Here is a 13933-nt window from a genome sequence, read left to right as displayed (position 1 = left end):
AGAGACTTGTAGGGAAACCAACTGGTTGGTTTCACATTGAGAATGGGATGTAGAGACTTTTATCTCCAGGTCACTGGTTCAAATCTAGCTAACCTTGGTAGTGCCTGATAGTAGATGCTATGGACAGCTGTTCAATGGCTTATGGGATGAGTTGGTGGTCTCAGAGCTTTCTCTGATGTAGCCAGCTATCCACTATCATAATTGGCACTCTTGTTAGCAGTCTCATCAGAGGGGAAAAGGATTAAATGGACATGAAAACTGAATTACCCTCTCACCCGCTGAGGCAGTCCTCACTTAACGGGGTCAAGGCACATTAGAAAGAGCTTCACCACGGTAAGATATCATTGCTCATGCAGTACCTGCCCTCTGTGAATAAAGATTTCCAAGTCGGGCACAGTTTATGAGCACCAAAATTCACTTGAAACGTATACTTGTTTAAAAGTGTTTATCTGCTGTAGTTGAGGCCAGTAAAACTGACTTTTTGTAGCAACATCTAAGTTTGTCCCACAGGATTTGCTATTTTCCAAGAAAGAAAGAAAGAATGAACTGTAAGTAGCCTTTTGAAAAAGAAAATATTTTTCGGATACTTTCCAAACTGGAAAATCCATTTGAAAGTGTTTTTTTCCCTTCCTTGGCTCTTTTAATACAAGACAAGTGACTCTCACACATTTGACACTTCAGAAAGAAGGGTCATACTTATTACCTTTATAATAATGATTATGACTACCGTAATTGGCATGAGAGATGCTGTGATATGATTACGCATTGAGGTTGAGGACCGACTGGTTATCTTTTTTCATTATTTCAAGATACAGTAATTTTATCAAAAGCATTCTCTAGTCACTGATAAAACCAGGATGCCCCTTCCCTTAAAAGGAAACTTTAAATGTGTTATTTCTTTCAGGAAGTCTCATTTGCTTCCTATTAGAACTGAAAAGGATGCAAATTACTGGGTTATTTCCAGACATGTCTCCATTAAGCTACAGCCCAAATTCTAAAGAGAGATCCATTCAGTTAAAATGACATTACTAAAATGTTCTAGTTATAAAGAAGAAATACTTGGAAGTTCAAAGTTAAGGTTTCATAAAAACCTTAAGTCTGACCCAAATCCCATATGTAAAGAGGGAAGAGCTAGATCTGATGGTGCAGTATTAGGATTCCTATCAACATATACTTTCTAGGATGGGTTTGGTAGACCGATGCAGTCAGTGTTTTTGGTCTACATGGATAAAGAGAAGACGTGAGATGCCGTGTTTCTTGACACCAACACATCGTGGAAATGGAGGATGGCCTATGTTTAAATTAACAGTCCCTATAGAAAGGTGCTGTACGTTGGTATCTACAGTACTGGATGCTAGTTGATGTTATTTACATTATGAACTAGAGCCAAAAAAACATAGAACTTTTGATAATGAGGTAAGCTCCACAGCCCTGGCTCTTTACATCTTTGCAGACAGTACTGATTTACTGGCAAAACCAAGTTTTATGGTTTATATTGGACGTGGTTGAGGTACAGTTTCCCAATAAGTTGACTAGCTGTTAGGTGCTTATATGGGGCACAATAAAGATTGTGTGTAATCTCCTGCCTTTTACTCTTAAAAAAAAAGTTATGTTTTAATTTCTAGGCCTTCAAATGTCTCCTCTTCCATCCCTGACTGCCAATGTTCTCATGTTCTACTTACAACTTTAATAGTATCTTAGATCTCATTTTTGTCTGGGAATTTCCTTAGTTCTTTAGAAATTGAAACTTCAATGTGAAAAGCCTCTCTAGGCTTCTGTTTTCCTCTCATTATAGAGACAAAGCCTCTTCATTGGTGAGGTCATAAGCTTGGTTTCTGATAAAAGCTTGACTTCGACACACCTATTTTGTGAAGAAGTACCAGAAATAGTATCAACATAGCACAATTGGAACACTAGTTACAAGTGACCTATGCACATATTACGTCTAAATAGGCATAGTAAATCTCTTCCTAGTGCTACATAATATTTTCTGGTGGTCAAAGAGAATCATGTGCAATTGACAGCTTAGGACCACTCTGACCTGCAAAACCCGGTTACACTGGTGTTGTGGCAGCCTTTAATCAAAATGTCATTACTTTTCTGAGCAGTCACTGCAGCATTTTCTTTGAAGGACATCCCACATTGATCAGTTGTGGAGATTTTGATTTCCTTTCTCCCGGGGCAAAGCATTCAAAAGGATACAATTGGTTAATTTATCCAAGCTCCCAGGGGAAATTAGATAATTAAGCCAATCAAAGACTACACTGGAACGCGCACTCTGAGAAGAGACAACTCTGTAAAACCAAAAAGCCACTTGTGCCATAGTAAACTGAAGCCCTGATCCTGCAGTACGACCTACATGGGCATAAGGGTTTGCCAGTCCTTTTTGAGAGATTGGAAATTAACACTTAGTTTACACCACCTCCTTAATCCTGTGAACTGCGGTCAAATTATTGTATTTCTGCATTGTATGTCTGTATTTTTTTCTAAACATGAACTAATATTAAACTAGAATTTGTGCTTTACAATAAGAACAAACCAGTACTCAAGTCTCTGACAGAAATAAGAAAAAGGAAAACAGCCTTGAAAAGAATGGATTGGCTGCAATTTGTCCAAAAATACCCTCCACTAGATGTCATGGCAAGCACAAGATTAGTTGTACTGTTGCAGAATGCATTATATGCTGAAACATGTTCCAATTCACAATCTACTTAATTTAACAAAGCAACTAACCCTATTACCTTCTTTTTGCCTCTTCATATTGAAGACTTAGTCTGACTTTTTCAGCTAAATTTGATCTACTTTTCACTCCAATCTGTTGAAAAAAAAATCACCTTTATTATGGTACAAGACACATCCATAACACAAAGCAAATGCATGTACTACAGAAATTACTTACTTAAAATGGAAACATGCCCAGTAGTAGCAATATAGTCTGCCAACTGTTTTTCACTACAAGGTGTAATTAATACACTACTCAAATTCATAATGTATAGTGATTTTTTCTTATGTTTGTTTTTGTTTTCAACTTCTAAATTGACATTAGGGCCACATTCAGATCTGGTGTAAGCAGCTGTGATGCCATTTAAATCCGACTTTGAATCACATCGATTTCTTCAAAAGTTCTGACTTCAATAGAATTCAAAGTAGAATTTCAATGGAATAGCATTTGCTAAAGACACACCTAAGTTATGCCCTTAGGCCATGTCTACACTTACCAGGAATCCACCCTGCTGCGATCGATGCAGTGGGGTTGATTTAGTGGGTCTAGTGTCTCCAGCCCCCCTTTGTTGCCATCCAGATCCCCCAGCTGACCCATGGCTTAGACCTTACCATCCACCAGCCTCGTAAGAGGGTTAAGAAGGGCTGTGAGAATGGAGGGGGTTGGCTCCCTGCTGTGCCAGTCATTGGAGTCCCCAAACCCCTCCCCTGTTCTGTTCCTTTATCCAGGACCTCCCTTTAAGTCCTTTACCAGGCCATTTATCTGGTCACTGGCTGCCCTACCTATGGAGTACCTGCACTGGACATCCTCCCAATATTACAAAATAAGTTGCGACATATGGCCTACCACCTTTTCCATTGACCAGAAAAGGTCCCATCCTCACACCTGCTGTGAGGAAGGCGAAAAAACCACACTCCACTGAAGCCAATTCTGGTGGTGTGGGAAAAATTCCTTCCCAGGCCCCTTTAAAGGGGGCAACTAGCGTAATGCCCACAGCAGGTCCTAACCCATTCGCTTCCACTAGGGGGTGGATGTTGGCTTCCTTGCTGCTTGGACATAGAGACTTGCTCCACCCAGGTTTCATTCCTTTATGCACATTCATGGGGAAGGGGGAGCGAGTCACCATCACAAGGCACCTTTTGCAGCAGTTTCTGACTTTCCTCCCTTCCTCCCACCCCCAACCAACCACAAGCAGAGCTGCCTTCTTTGGGTAAGATCAGACAACTTTTGCCCCGCCTTTAGTTGTGGTGCAGTCATTTAGCTCACTATCATCAAGGAAAATGCCAATGTTTGATAAACATTTCTGAATGCAAATCCATGACAAGTGTCTGGGTTACTGACATACAGAAGATTTTAATGACAATCACTGAAAGGCTAATTCCACCAACTGGTTTTCAACTGGACAAAAATTAAATTAGGTAAATTTTGAAATCCTGTTTTTTGAAAGAGATCAGCTTTAAACTTCACCTCTACGTTACTTTGTTTTCACAATATGTTTTAAGATCATACAAATAAATAAGAAATACTATCCAGTTATAGAACTGTTCATCTATATATGTAGGAATTGTTTGATTAAAAATCAGATTACTATATAAAGGCTTCATGACAAATTATTTTTTATTTAATTTTCAAGAAAAATTCAGATTAAATTTTTAAGGGGAAACTAAAAACTTACCTGGCACTGGGGTAGATAATTTTCTCTTACAGCTAGTTACACACACAGCAACAAGAGTAAAGATTCCAATCCCATTAACAGCAGTATTCTGCCATCACTCTCCCTTTACTCTTGCCAAAATGAAAAGGACTTACATCACCAGAAATGTCTGTCTGAGACCCAGCATCCAGAGTTTGTCTAGAGAGAGACAACTGAGAGTTTACAGAGCTGGACCTCAAATCTGGTTCAGATCTCCCAACGGTCTGGTCAACATGAAATCGCTCTCTCAACTTTGCAAGGCTCTGAAATCAGAGAATGCTTTACTATTATATCTTTGCACTTCAGGAATATGTCACCACTGCTACATATCAATGTATAGTTTAAACACTATAGTGTGAAGCTTATTTCCTCATTCAGCTCCAGATTAGACCTGGGGAGGTATACAGCTGAGTGTCTCTCTTCCTTTGAAATGTCCACTCAGTCTGCATTCAGATGAATGCCAGGACTGCATGAGCCTCATACCATGAGCCACTGCAAATGTACCAAGAGAAAAATCAGGGCCTTGACCTAGTGTCCTCTTTGTACCAGCCAGCACAGCTGGCCAGCTGCAGAGGAGAATGCATGGAAGATCTCTTAAGAAAGCTGTTTCTAAAAGGCACAACGGAGCTCTTCAGGAGCAGAAGGACCACAATATAATCTGAAAAGGATCCCATACATCAATTGTATCTACCACACAGTCTCTCTGAGACATTTAATCAAAAATCCCAAAAGAATAAACATTCAGTTTTCATTTAGCACTAAATTATCTAGGCATCCAAATAGCTCTATTGGTTTATTTATACCCAGAAACACATCTCCATTATACAGCTGCTCAAGATGAAGTATGTGGTCTTTGGGGAAGACACTACATCTTCCCCTGTGCTTGAAATACCCTGAGAACATTTTGGGGACTACTTCAATATAAATAATAAATGGTCTTTTCTGTTTTTATAGATGGAGAAACTGAGGCTTGGAGAGGGTGATTTGCTCAAGGTCACACAGCAAGCCAGTGGCAGAAACAAGAATAGAACCACAGTCTCTTGATTCCCAGTCCCAATCTATGAAATCAGGTTGCTTATATTTGCAAATTACTTTTCAGGCAGCACCATGAATTAAACAAATGTGTCCACCGAACTTCATGGCACAATACACAGTAAAGTTCAGTGATCAGCTGGACAGGATGAAATAAAGGAAAAAGAGCTCTGTTAACTTTCAATCATTTGTATTCCATATGCAGATGGAAAGTCAACCTTTCCATGTCCTAATATTTTATAAAGAATTGCTGATCCAAGCAAACAGTGTAACCATTTCAAAATAAACAGGCAGAAAATACTAATTTAATCTTGGACCTTGCATTCACAACAGGTTTATTTTTATAATATAAAATCAAATCAATACATGACACATAAATGCACTAGATAAAAAGATGATAAATAAAATGCCTAAGACAAGTAGACTTCTCAGGCAAAGTGAAGGGTACAGTTATGGCTCTTTATGTAATGACAAGAAAGACACTTTTGTTGTTGTTGTTGTTAAGTGGGTCAACTAACTGACTATTTAGCTAGTTATGCCAAAACCTGTTTTGAGGAATGGGTACAGTGGAGGTGAGACTCAGGGTTTAAATCCTTGCTCCATTGAAATCAATAGCAAGACTTCCATTGACTTAATGTGGCCAGGATTTCAGCCAGGGTTCTTAAGTACAGGAGGGAAAATATTTAACATGCATTCTCAATCTCTCTCTCTCGGCGCTATGGTTTGTGTTGTTGATGTTTGGCTCTTTTAAAGCTATGACCACAGGAACTTCTGGTCAAACCCAGGATATTTATGCTCCCATCCTGACTCTGGCAGCAACTTGCTGTGTGACCCTGGGCAAATCATGTAATCTTTAAATGTCTCGGTTTCTTCATCTGTAAATTGGTATATTTCCTGTTGCAAAATTCTGAGTTCCTCTGATTAAAGACGAGTGTACAAGTGACGAGTAGTTTACAACACTATATTAGGTTAGGATTAAAAAAAAAATTGACATCAACACCTCAAGATAACAATCAATCAATACAAATACCTGCATTAAATCTTGTTTTTCTCTTTCTCCTGAGCTTATGGCCTTTCTGATAGACTTCAGCTCGCTCAGAATGGCTTTGGCTTCACTCAGTTCATACCCACTCTGACCTCCAGACATTTTTTGATCAATTCTGTAAAAAGACAGATTGGGAATGCTTGACATAGAAAAGAAAACGAAGATCTTTGCTGGTCCATTTCAGGAACAGTTCATTTCTAGAGAATGGGGCATTAGAGAGACAGCTTCCTTATTAAAATAACTACTTACCTTAACAGACAAAGGGAAAGGAAGTTTTCATTAAAATGTTCATCATGTGACCCTTGGTTTATGCACTGAAAAAAAAAAATCTAGCCATCCCACATCCAGTTCCAAGCTCAAGAGTTTCTATAGCTATGTGTACGTACATTAGATGCATTTGAGAAAAAATGCCCAGCGGCATCACCACCAATTCAGCAATATCACTGGAATCCTCAGTGCAGACAAGACTCCAGCAGCAAGGTTAATGACTTAACAGCAAAGAGATCCAGAAGCTGTTGGACTCCTGCAGATACTAACATGAATACAGCTAAACTGGTGGTAGCACTGGTGGAAATTTTTTTTCTAAATTCTGCTAGTTTTGACACAGCCTTTGGGTGCAACATAAATAAAATGCTAACTCCTGAATATTTAATTGTGGGGGGGGAGGAGAAGGAATATATGGATTCTTGCTGCTGTTAATGATCACAGTATAGTCTGAATTTTTTTTTCTTAATTTACACTCTCCTGCTCATCTCCCCCGCATATATCCATGCTGTGGCACTTTGCCAGGTAAGCAGAAAACACCACCACCAAGCTTTGCTCAGTGTCCCTCGGATCCATCCTATTCTTAGGCATTCAGTGGTTAAGAACAGCAGTTCCGTTCACACAGAATCTCCAGGCTCTCTTTTACTTACAGAATCTCTGGAGAATTAACATCATATTCCAGACAGTAGGTAATTTACAGAGCAAACAATTATTGGAATATCAATGATTTTAAAAAGGGTTTGTTTTTTTTAAGATGGTTACTCCGTAGAACATAAAGACAAAAGGTATTTCATTTTGTCTTGCCATGTTTACTTCAACAAGTGCCATTTATAAACACATTTCTCCTATCCGGTACGAATATTTCATAGCATTGTGCAAGCTATTACAATTGTGCCTCGCGGAATTTAAACAAAAAACAGGCATCTTCAAAAATTATCATCTACAAGAGAATACATTTTATGCAATTGATTTTCTGCTTCTATCATCCATCATCTTCATTTGAAGAGGTTAATCTTTTGAGTGAGGAATGCATAAACACGTCCAGGATCAGAAGTCATCTTGAGCATCCAGTTCACGCATGGTAACTTACAAGAATACTTATATTAGAGAACTATATTTTTCCCTCTGACTTTGGACATTAAGATCCAGTTTTCAAAAATAGGTGCTAGAATTGCAGCCATAATTTTTCATGTTCACGGTTTTGTGCAAGGAACTGCAGCCATAATTTTTCATGTTCATGGTTTTGTGCAAGGAACTGCATTTGTACAAGTTAAAAATTACTTAGGCAAGTTAGATGTCTTCAAGTCACCACAGCCTAATGAAATGCATTCTAGAATACTCAAGGAACTGACTGAGAAGATATTAGCGATTATATTTGAAAAGTCGTGGAAGACAGGAGACATTCCAGAAGACTGGAAAAGGGAAAATATAGTGCCAACCTATAAAAAGGGAAATAAGGACAACCCAGGGAATTACAGACCAGTCAGTTTCACTTCTGTACCCAGAAAGATAATGGAGCAAATAATAAAGCGATCAATTTGCAAACATCTAGAAGATAATAATGTGATAAGTAACAATCAGCATGGATTTGTCAAGAACAAATACTGTCAAAGCAACCTGATAGCTTTCTTTGACAGAGTAACAAGCCTTGCGGATGGGGAGAAGCAGCAGACATGGCACATCTTGACTATAGTAAAGCTTTTGATATGGTCTCGCATTACCTTCTCATACACAAACTAGGCAAAAGCAACCTAGAAGGAGCTACTATAAAGTGGGTGGATAACTGGTTGGAAAACCGTTCTCAGAGAGTAATCATCAGTGGTTCACAGTCATGCTGGAAGGGCATAATGAGCAGGGTCCCGCAGGGATCAGTTCTTGATCCAGTTCTGTTCAATATTTTCATCAATAATTTAGCTAATGGCATAGAGAGTATCCTTATAAAGTTTGCGGACGATACCAATCTGGGAGGGTTTACAAGTGCTTTGGAGGATAGCATTATAATTCAAAATGATGTGGACAAATGCAAACTCCTCCTCTTAGGAAGAAACAATCAGTTGCACACATACGAAATGGGAACTGACTGCCTAGGAACAAGTACTGTGGAAAGGGATCTGGGGGTCATAGTGGACCACAAGCTAAATGAGTCAACAGAAACATGGTTGCAAAAAAAGCAAACATCCTTCTGGTATGTATTAGCAGGAGTTTTGTAAGCAACACACAAGAAGTAATTCTTCTGCTTTACTCCACACTGATTAGGCCTCAACTGGAGCAGTGTGTCCAGTTCTGGGCACCACATTGCAGAAAAGATTATGGACAAACTGGAGAAAGTCCAGAGAAGAGCAACAAGAATGATTTAAAGGTCTAGAAAACATGACCTATAAGGGAAGATTGGAAAAGAGGAGACATGATAACAGTTTTCAAATACATAAAATGTTGTTACAAGGAGGAGGGGGAAAATTGTTGTTCTTAACCTCCAAGGATAGAACAAGAAGCAATGGGCTTATGTTTCAGCAAGGGAGGTTTCAGTTGGGCATTACGAAAAACTTCCTAACTGTGAAGGTGGTTAAGCACTGGAATAAATTGCCTAGGGAGGCTGTCGAATCTCCATCATCGGGGATTTTAAAGAACAGGTTAGACAAACACTTGTCAGGGATGGTCTAGATAATACTTAGTCCTACCATGAGTGCAGGGGACTGGACTAGATGACCTCTCGAGGTCCCTTCCAGTCCTATGATTCTAAGCAAATCAGCTATTTGTGTGCAGAAATGCAGTCTGCACACACAAATTTAAGTTTGTCCCCCATGTGCAAAAGTTTGGGAATGAAAAAAAATCAAAACCAGTGCCAACCATTATAAATGCTGGAATAAGGTAGACCATGTTTTCTGAAAGGATTGCCAAAGCCAAATATTCAGTTTTACCCACAAAAAGGTAAGTGCTGCATGAATTGTTTAACTGACAACTGTATGCATAACACATTCTACATAGAAACTTGGATGTATCTTTTTGAAAATTCTGTTCCGTAGCTGTAAGCAAATGATGAATACCCACAGCAAACCAAACATGACATTTACCTTTTGACTCATTTTTATTGCACAGCAGAAAAATGCTTTTTTTTGTCCAGAGCACTTTTACCATAAAACAAAGGCAGTTATCACATCTGGAAATTGCAATGGGTGCACATTAGAGAAGTGGAAATATATGTTTGTTTTGGCCCAAACTAGTTATTAGCTCACATGATCCGAATACAGTTCCACAGCAATGAGACCATAACCCAGTACATAGGTTATGGAAGAACAGGCTTTAGAAATAAAGATAAGAGGTTGTAAAACATTTCCACTCAGCACTAGTTTTATACAGACAAAATATACTGGGTTCCAATTTACATCAGAAACTCTTATGAGCAGGGGCACATTTACTGCCAGTTGTCACTTGATTTTTCATAAATTACCTCGTTTCTAAGGTCAAATAGCTATAGGACATGTCTATGGTCTAGAGCCATGAATGAGCGGTCAGGTAACACTGCTCTACAGCCAAAATGCTTCTGAAATAAATGTAGTCAAACTTTACTAATTCTGGGTCACTGAGAACGAAAATGATGCTTAAAATTGTTGATTGGCTCTAGTTTTCAAGATATGCTATTGGGTCAGTATATATGACCCTTGACTTGGGAATGGCGGAGGATAAGTGAGTTATAAAGGGAAGGGATCTCAATTTAAACCAGAAATGACTAAAATACATCTTTGACTGGATCTATGAATAAATCTATGACTGGGTTTGGACAGTACTTGCTTTTTAGATAAAACAATGAATGATGCAATCTGAAGCTGGTATTGCATCATACATGATATGAATTGCATCATGTTATTCCTAGAAGTCATGGATGATGCAATCATAACGAAGCTTACATCACTCTGCTGAACAAATCGCCCTATATCAGCTCTAGAAATCATACAGTGTCGTGCTCTCTTATTTGTCAGTGTTTGATTTTGCAAAGGGACACATTTCTGTTTAGCCAAAGTGAGCAGAGATGCCTTGTACTTGTGTGAACAGTGCAGATAACTTCTGCTATGTTTGTGGTGAAGTGACTTTTCCATCACAAAAGCGCAGTATAACCACTATGGTTAAGAAAGCATATTACCTTTATTTTGGCTGCAAAATTGGAGATCAGGACAAGAGGTGGGCCCCACACATATGCTGCAACACTTGTGCAACAAATCTTCACCAGTGGTTGAACAGGAAAAGGAAATCTATGCCTTTTGCAGTGCCAATGATTTGGAGAGAGCCAACAGATCATACCAGCAGTTGTTACTTCTGCATGGTGCCTCCAGTTGGGAATGGTGTGTCAAAGAAGAAAAAGTGGACTGTGCATTATCCAAACATTCCATCAGCTATACGCCCAGTACCCGACGGAGAAGGACTGCCGGTTCCTGATGCACCAGAATCATTCTCACTTGAGTCAGACGAGGAAGAGGAAGAGGATGAAACTTCTGGTCCTGAACCATCAGTGTCACAGGACCCACATTTTCTCCCATCCTCCTCCTCTGAACCACACCTCATAACACAAGGTGAACTGAATGACCTTGTCAGGGATTTGGAACTACCCAAGAGTAAGACAGAGCTGTTGGTCTCCAGACTACAGCAGTGGAATCTCCTGGCAGGTGATGTTAGGGTTTCCATGTTCCGTGACCGTCAAAAGGATCTTGTCCCATTCTTCTTCATGGAAGGTGATCTTGTAGCCTGCAACAACATCGATGGTGTGATGACAGCCCTCAACATCGTTCACGATTCAGATGAGTGGAGACTGTTCATTGATTCATCGAAGACGAGTCTTAAAGCTGTTTTACTGCATCATGGCAATGTTTTGCCATCAATTCCAGTTGGTCATGCAGTCCATATGAAGGAAACCTATGACAACATGAAACAACTTTTGAGGTGCATAAACTATGACCAACATCAGTGGCAGCTTTGTGGCGATTTGAAGGTTGTTGCTCTCTTGCTTGGTCTGCAGACTGGATACACAAAGTACTGCTGTTTTCTCTGCGAATGGGATAGTCGTGCAAGAGATTCCCACTACATCAAGAAAGACTGGCCACTCCGACAGTCATTGGAGCCTGGGAGGAAAAGTGTTCAGCATCCACCACTTGTTGAATCAAGGAAGATTTTGTTACCACCCTTACACATCAAGCTGGGTCTGATGAAGAACTTTGTCAAGGCCATTGACAAAACACAAGCAGCTTTCAAGTACTGCCGTGGAAAATTTCCAAGGTTAAGTGAAGCTAAGATAAAGGAAGGTGTCTTTGTTGGTCCTCAGATTCGTGAACTTCTTCGAGATGATGCATTTGACCATGCACTGCGTGGCAAGGAAAAGACGGCATGGAAAGCCTTCCAGTTAGTGGCAATAAATTTTCTCAGAAACAACAAGGCAGACAACTACAGGTTGTTGGTGGAAAACCTCCTCAAGGCATACAAAAGCCTTGGTTGCAACATGTCACTGAAAGATACATTTTTTGCACTCTCATCTAGATTTTTTTTCCACCGAACTGCGGAGCAGTGAGCAACAAGCACGGCGAGCGATTTCACCAGGACATTGCAACAATGGAGAAACGCTATCAGGGCAAATGGAGCCCATCAATGCTTGCAGAGTATTGCTGGACAGTGACAAGAGATGCTCCATTTAATGAATACAAGAGACAAGCCAAGAAGCGCCGAGTAGACACTGAATAGGACTAAACTATGTACATAATAGTTATTTGTCTTTTGTTTCATAATAAATTTTAGTTAGATAACCCTTTTGCTGATTTTTAAAGTGTTACATAAACAGGACAGGTGAAATATTATCATGTAAAGCAACCATAAACACATGAAAAGACCTAGGTTTACAATTTATGATTAAAACTCTACTATCTACACAATATACATAGACATAAAATGTAAAAACTTAAATATCTTAGAAACAGTAGCCAATCAGTTGTTTTAATTGTCATATTTGAATTCAGCACATCAAAATACATAATAAATAGCACATTTTAGCTCTGAAGCAGACGACTTCTCAAAAATTGTAGACCAGTGTAATAAGCTGCATGCTGCTTAACAGAATGATGTGCCACATTCAGACTGCAACTTCTTTATTCTGTATGTAATTAAGATGGACATGAAGGGTCTCTGACACACAAAATATTCTGTCTTCCTGTTTTAAATTAATGGGATTAGTGCTGTTCAGAAGTGACTGCCTGAATTTCTACAACAAATGTCCATTGTTTTCCTGTGGTATGCTGTTGACAGTTTCTCAAACATGCTTTGGATTCCTATCAAAATTACTTGCAAGCAAGCTGCTTTAAAACAATACTTCATTGTTGCATTAATATAATGAAGCCAGCGTGCTTGGCTAACCTTTAATCCAGGGACAGTGGCATGAGTTTTTATTACTTTAAGCTTCAGAACTTTTTTTTTTTTTTTTTTTTTTTTAAAGTATGCCTCCAGTGAAGTTTAATTTATAGTTAAATAAATCCAGGCAATTATCTTTTCCTTTCCCTCCTCTCATTGTATTAGAGATTTAAATAATGAATATCTCATTTTTATCCACAATTAAAGAGTTCAAGGGGCTGATATTACGAGCTGCTGCATGCCTTCCACTTCCATTTTGACTTTGGTCTATATGCCAACACAAAGGAAAATAATTTAGTAGAGTAATTAAGCTATGACTGAAGCTGTTGCAGCAACAGTTGTATTCACTTTTTTTTGCTATCAGTTTCCTGAACCAGGAATTTCTTCCGTCTCAGAGAATCAGGTTGTGTAAAAGTGTTCTATTAAACTACACGGGAAGTAGTTTATAGTATGTTTTAGTTAGTACAAGTTAAGACATCTTTGGAGAAAGGCTATCCTTGTGGCTTAGGCACTGCCCAGGGGAGCAGAGAGATTTGGGTTCAAGTCTCAGCTCTGCCAGTTTGTGTGAACTTGAACAAGTCACTGTGCCTCAGTTCACTATCAGTAAAAGAGGGATAATTCTCTTCTCCAGTAACTTTGTAAGTTCTTCAGGACAAAGACTATCTATTATTATGTGACCATACTGTACTCAGAGCCATAGCATCCTGGTTCAGTCAGGATCATTAAGTGTTACCATAATACAAATAATGGTATTAATAAAATGCTGTTCAGACTAGTCAGGAAAAACATGTTT

The 13933-nt window shown here is 39.1% G+C and overlaps 1 protein-coding gene across 4 annotated transcripts in view; it reads right to left on the bottom strand.

Annotated features, from left to right (window-relative positions):
* Positions 1-13933, bottom strand: part of WWC2 (WW and C2 domain containing 2) — a 142230-nt gene that overhangs the window by 52018 nt on the left and 76279 nt on the right. For all 4 annotated transcript variants that reach the window (XM_039542123.1, XM_039542124.1, XM_039542127.1 and 1 more), the window contains 3 exons: positions 6478-6607; positions 4532-4678; positions 2742-2815 (listed from right to left, as the gene is read on the bottom strand). In XM_039542123.1, coding sequence (XP_039398057.1) covers positions 2742-2815; positions 4532-4678; positions 6478-6607 — 351 coding nt within the window. The remainder of the gene's footprint in view (positions 1-2741; positions 2816-4531; positions 4679-6477; positions 6608-13933) is intronic.

Source organism: Mauremys reevesii, linkage group 5 (assembly GCF_016161935.1).
Source record: "Mauremys reevesii isolate NIE-2019 linkage group 5, ASM1616193v1, whole genome shotgun sequence".
In the NCBI taxonomy this organism is placed as follows: Eukaryota; Metazoa; Chordata; order Testudines; family Geoemydidae; genus Mauremys; species Mauremys reevesii.
The sequence above is the reverse complement of the archived record's forward strand: the minus strand, read 5'-3'. Positions and strand labels throughout refer to the sequence as shown.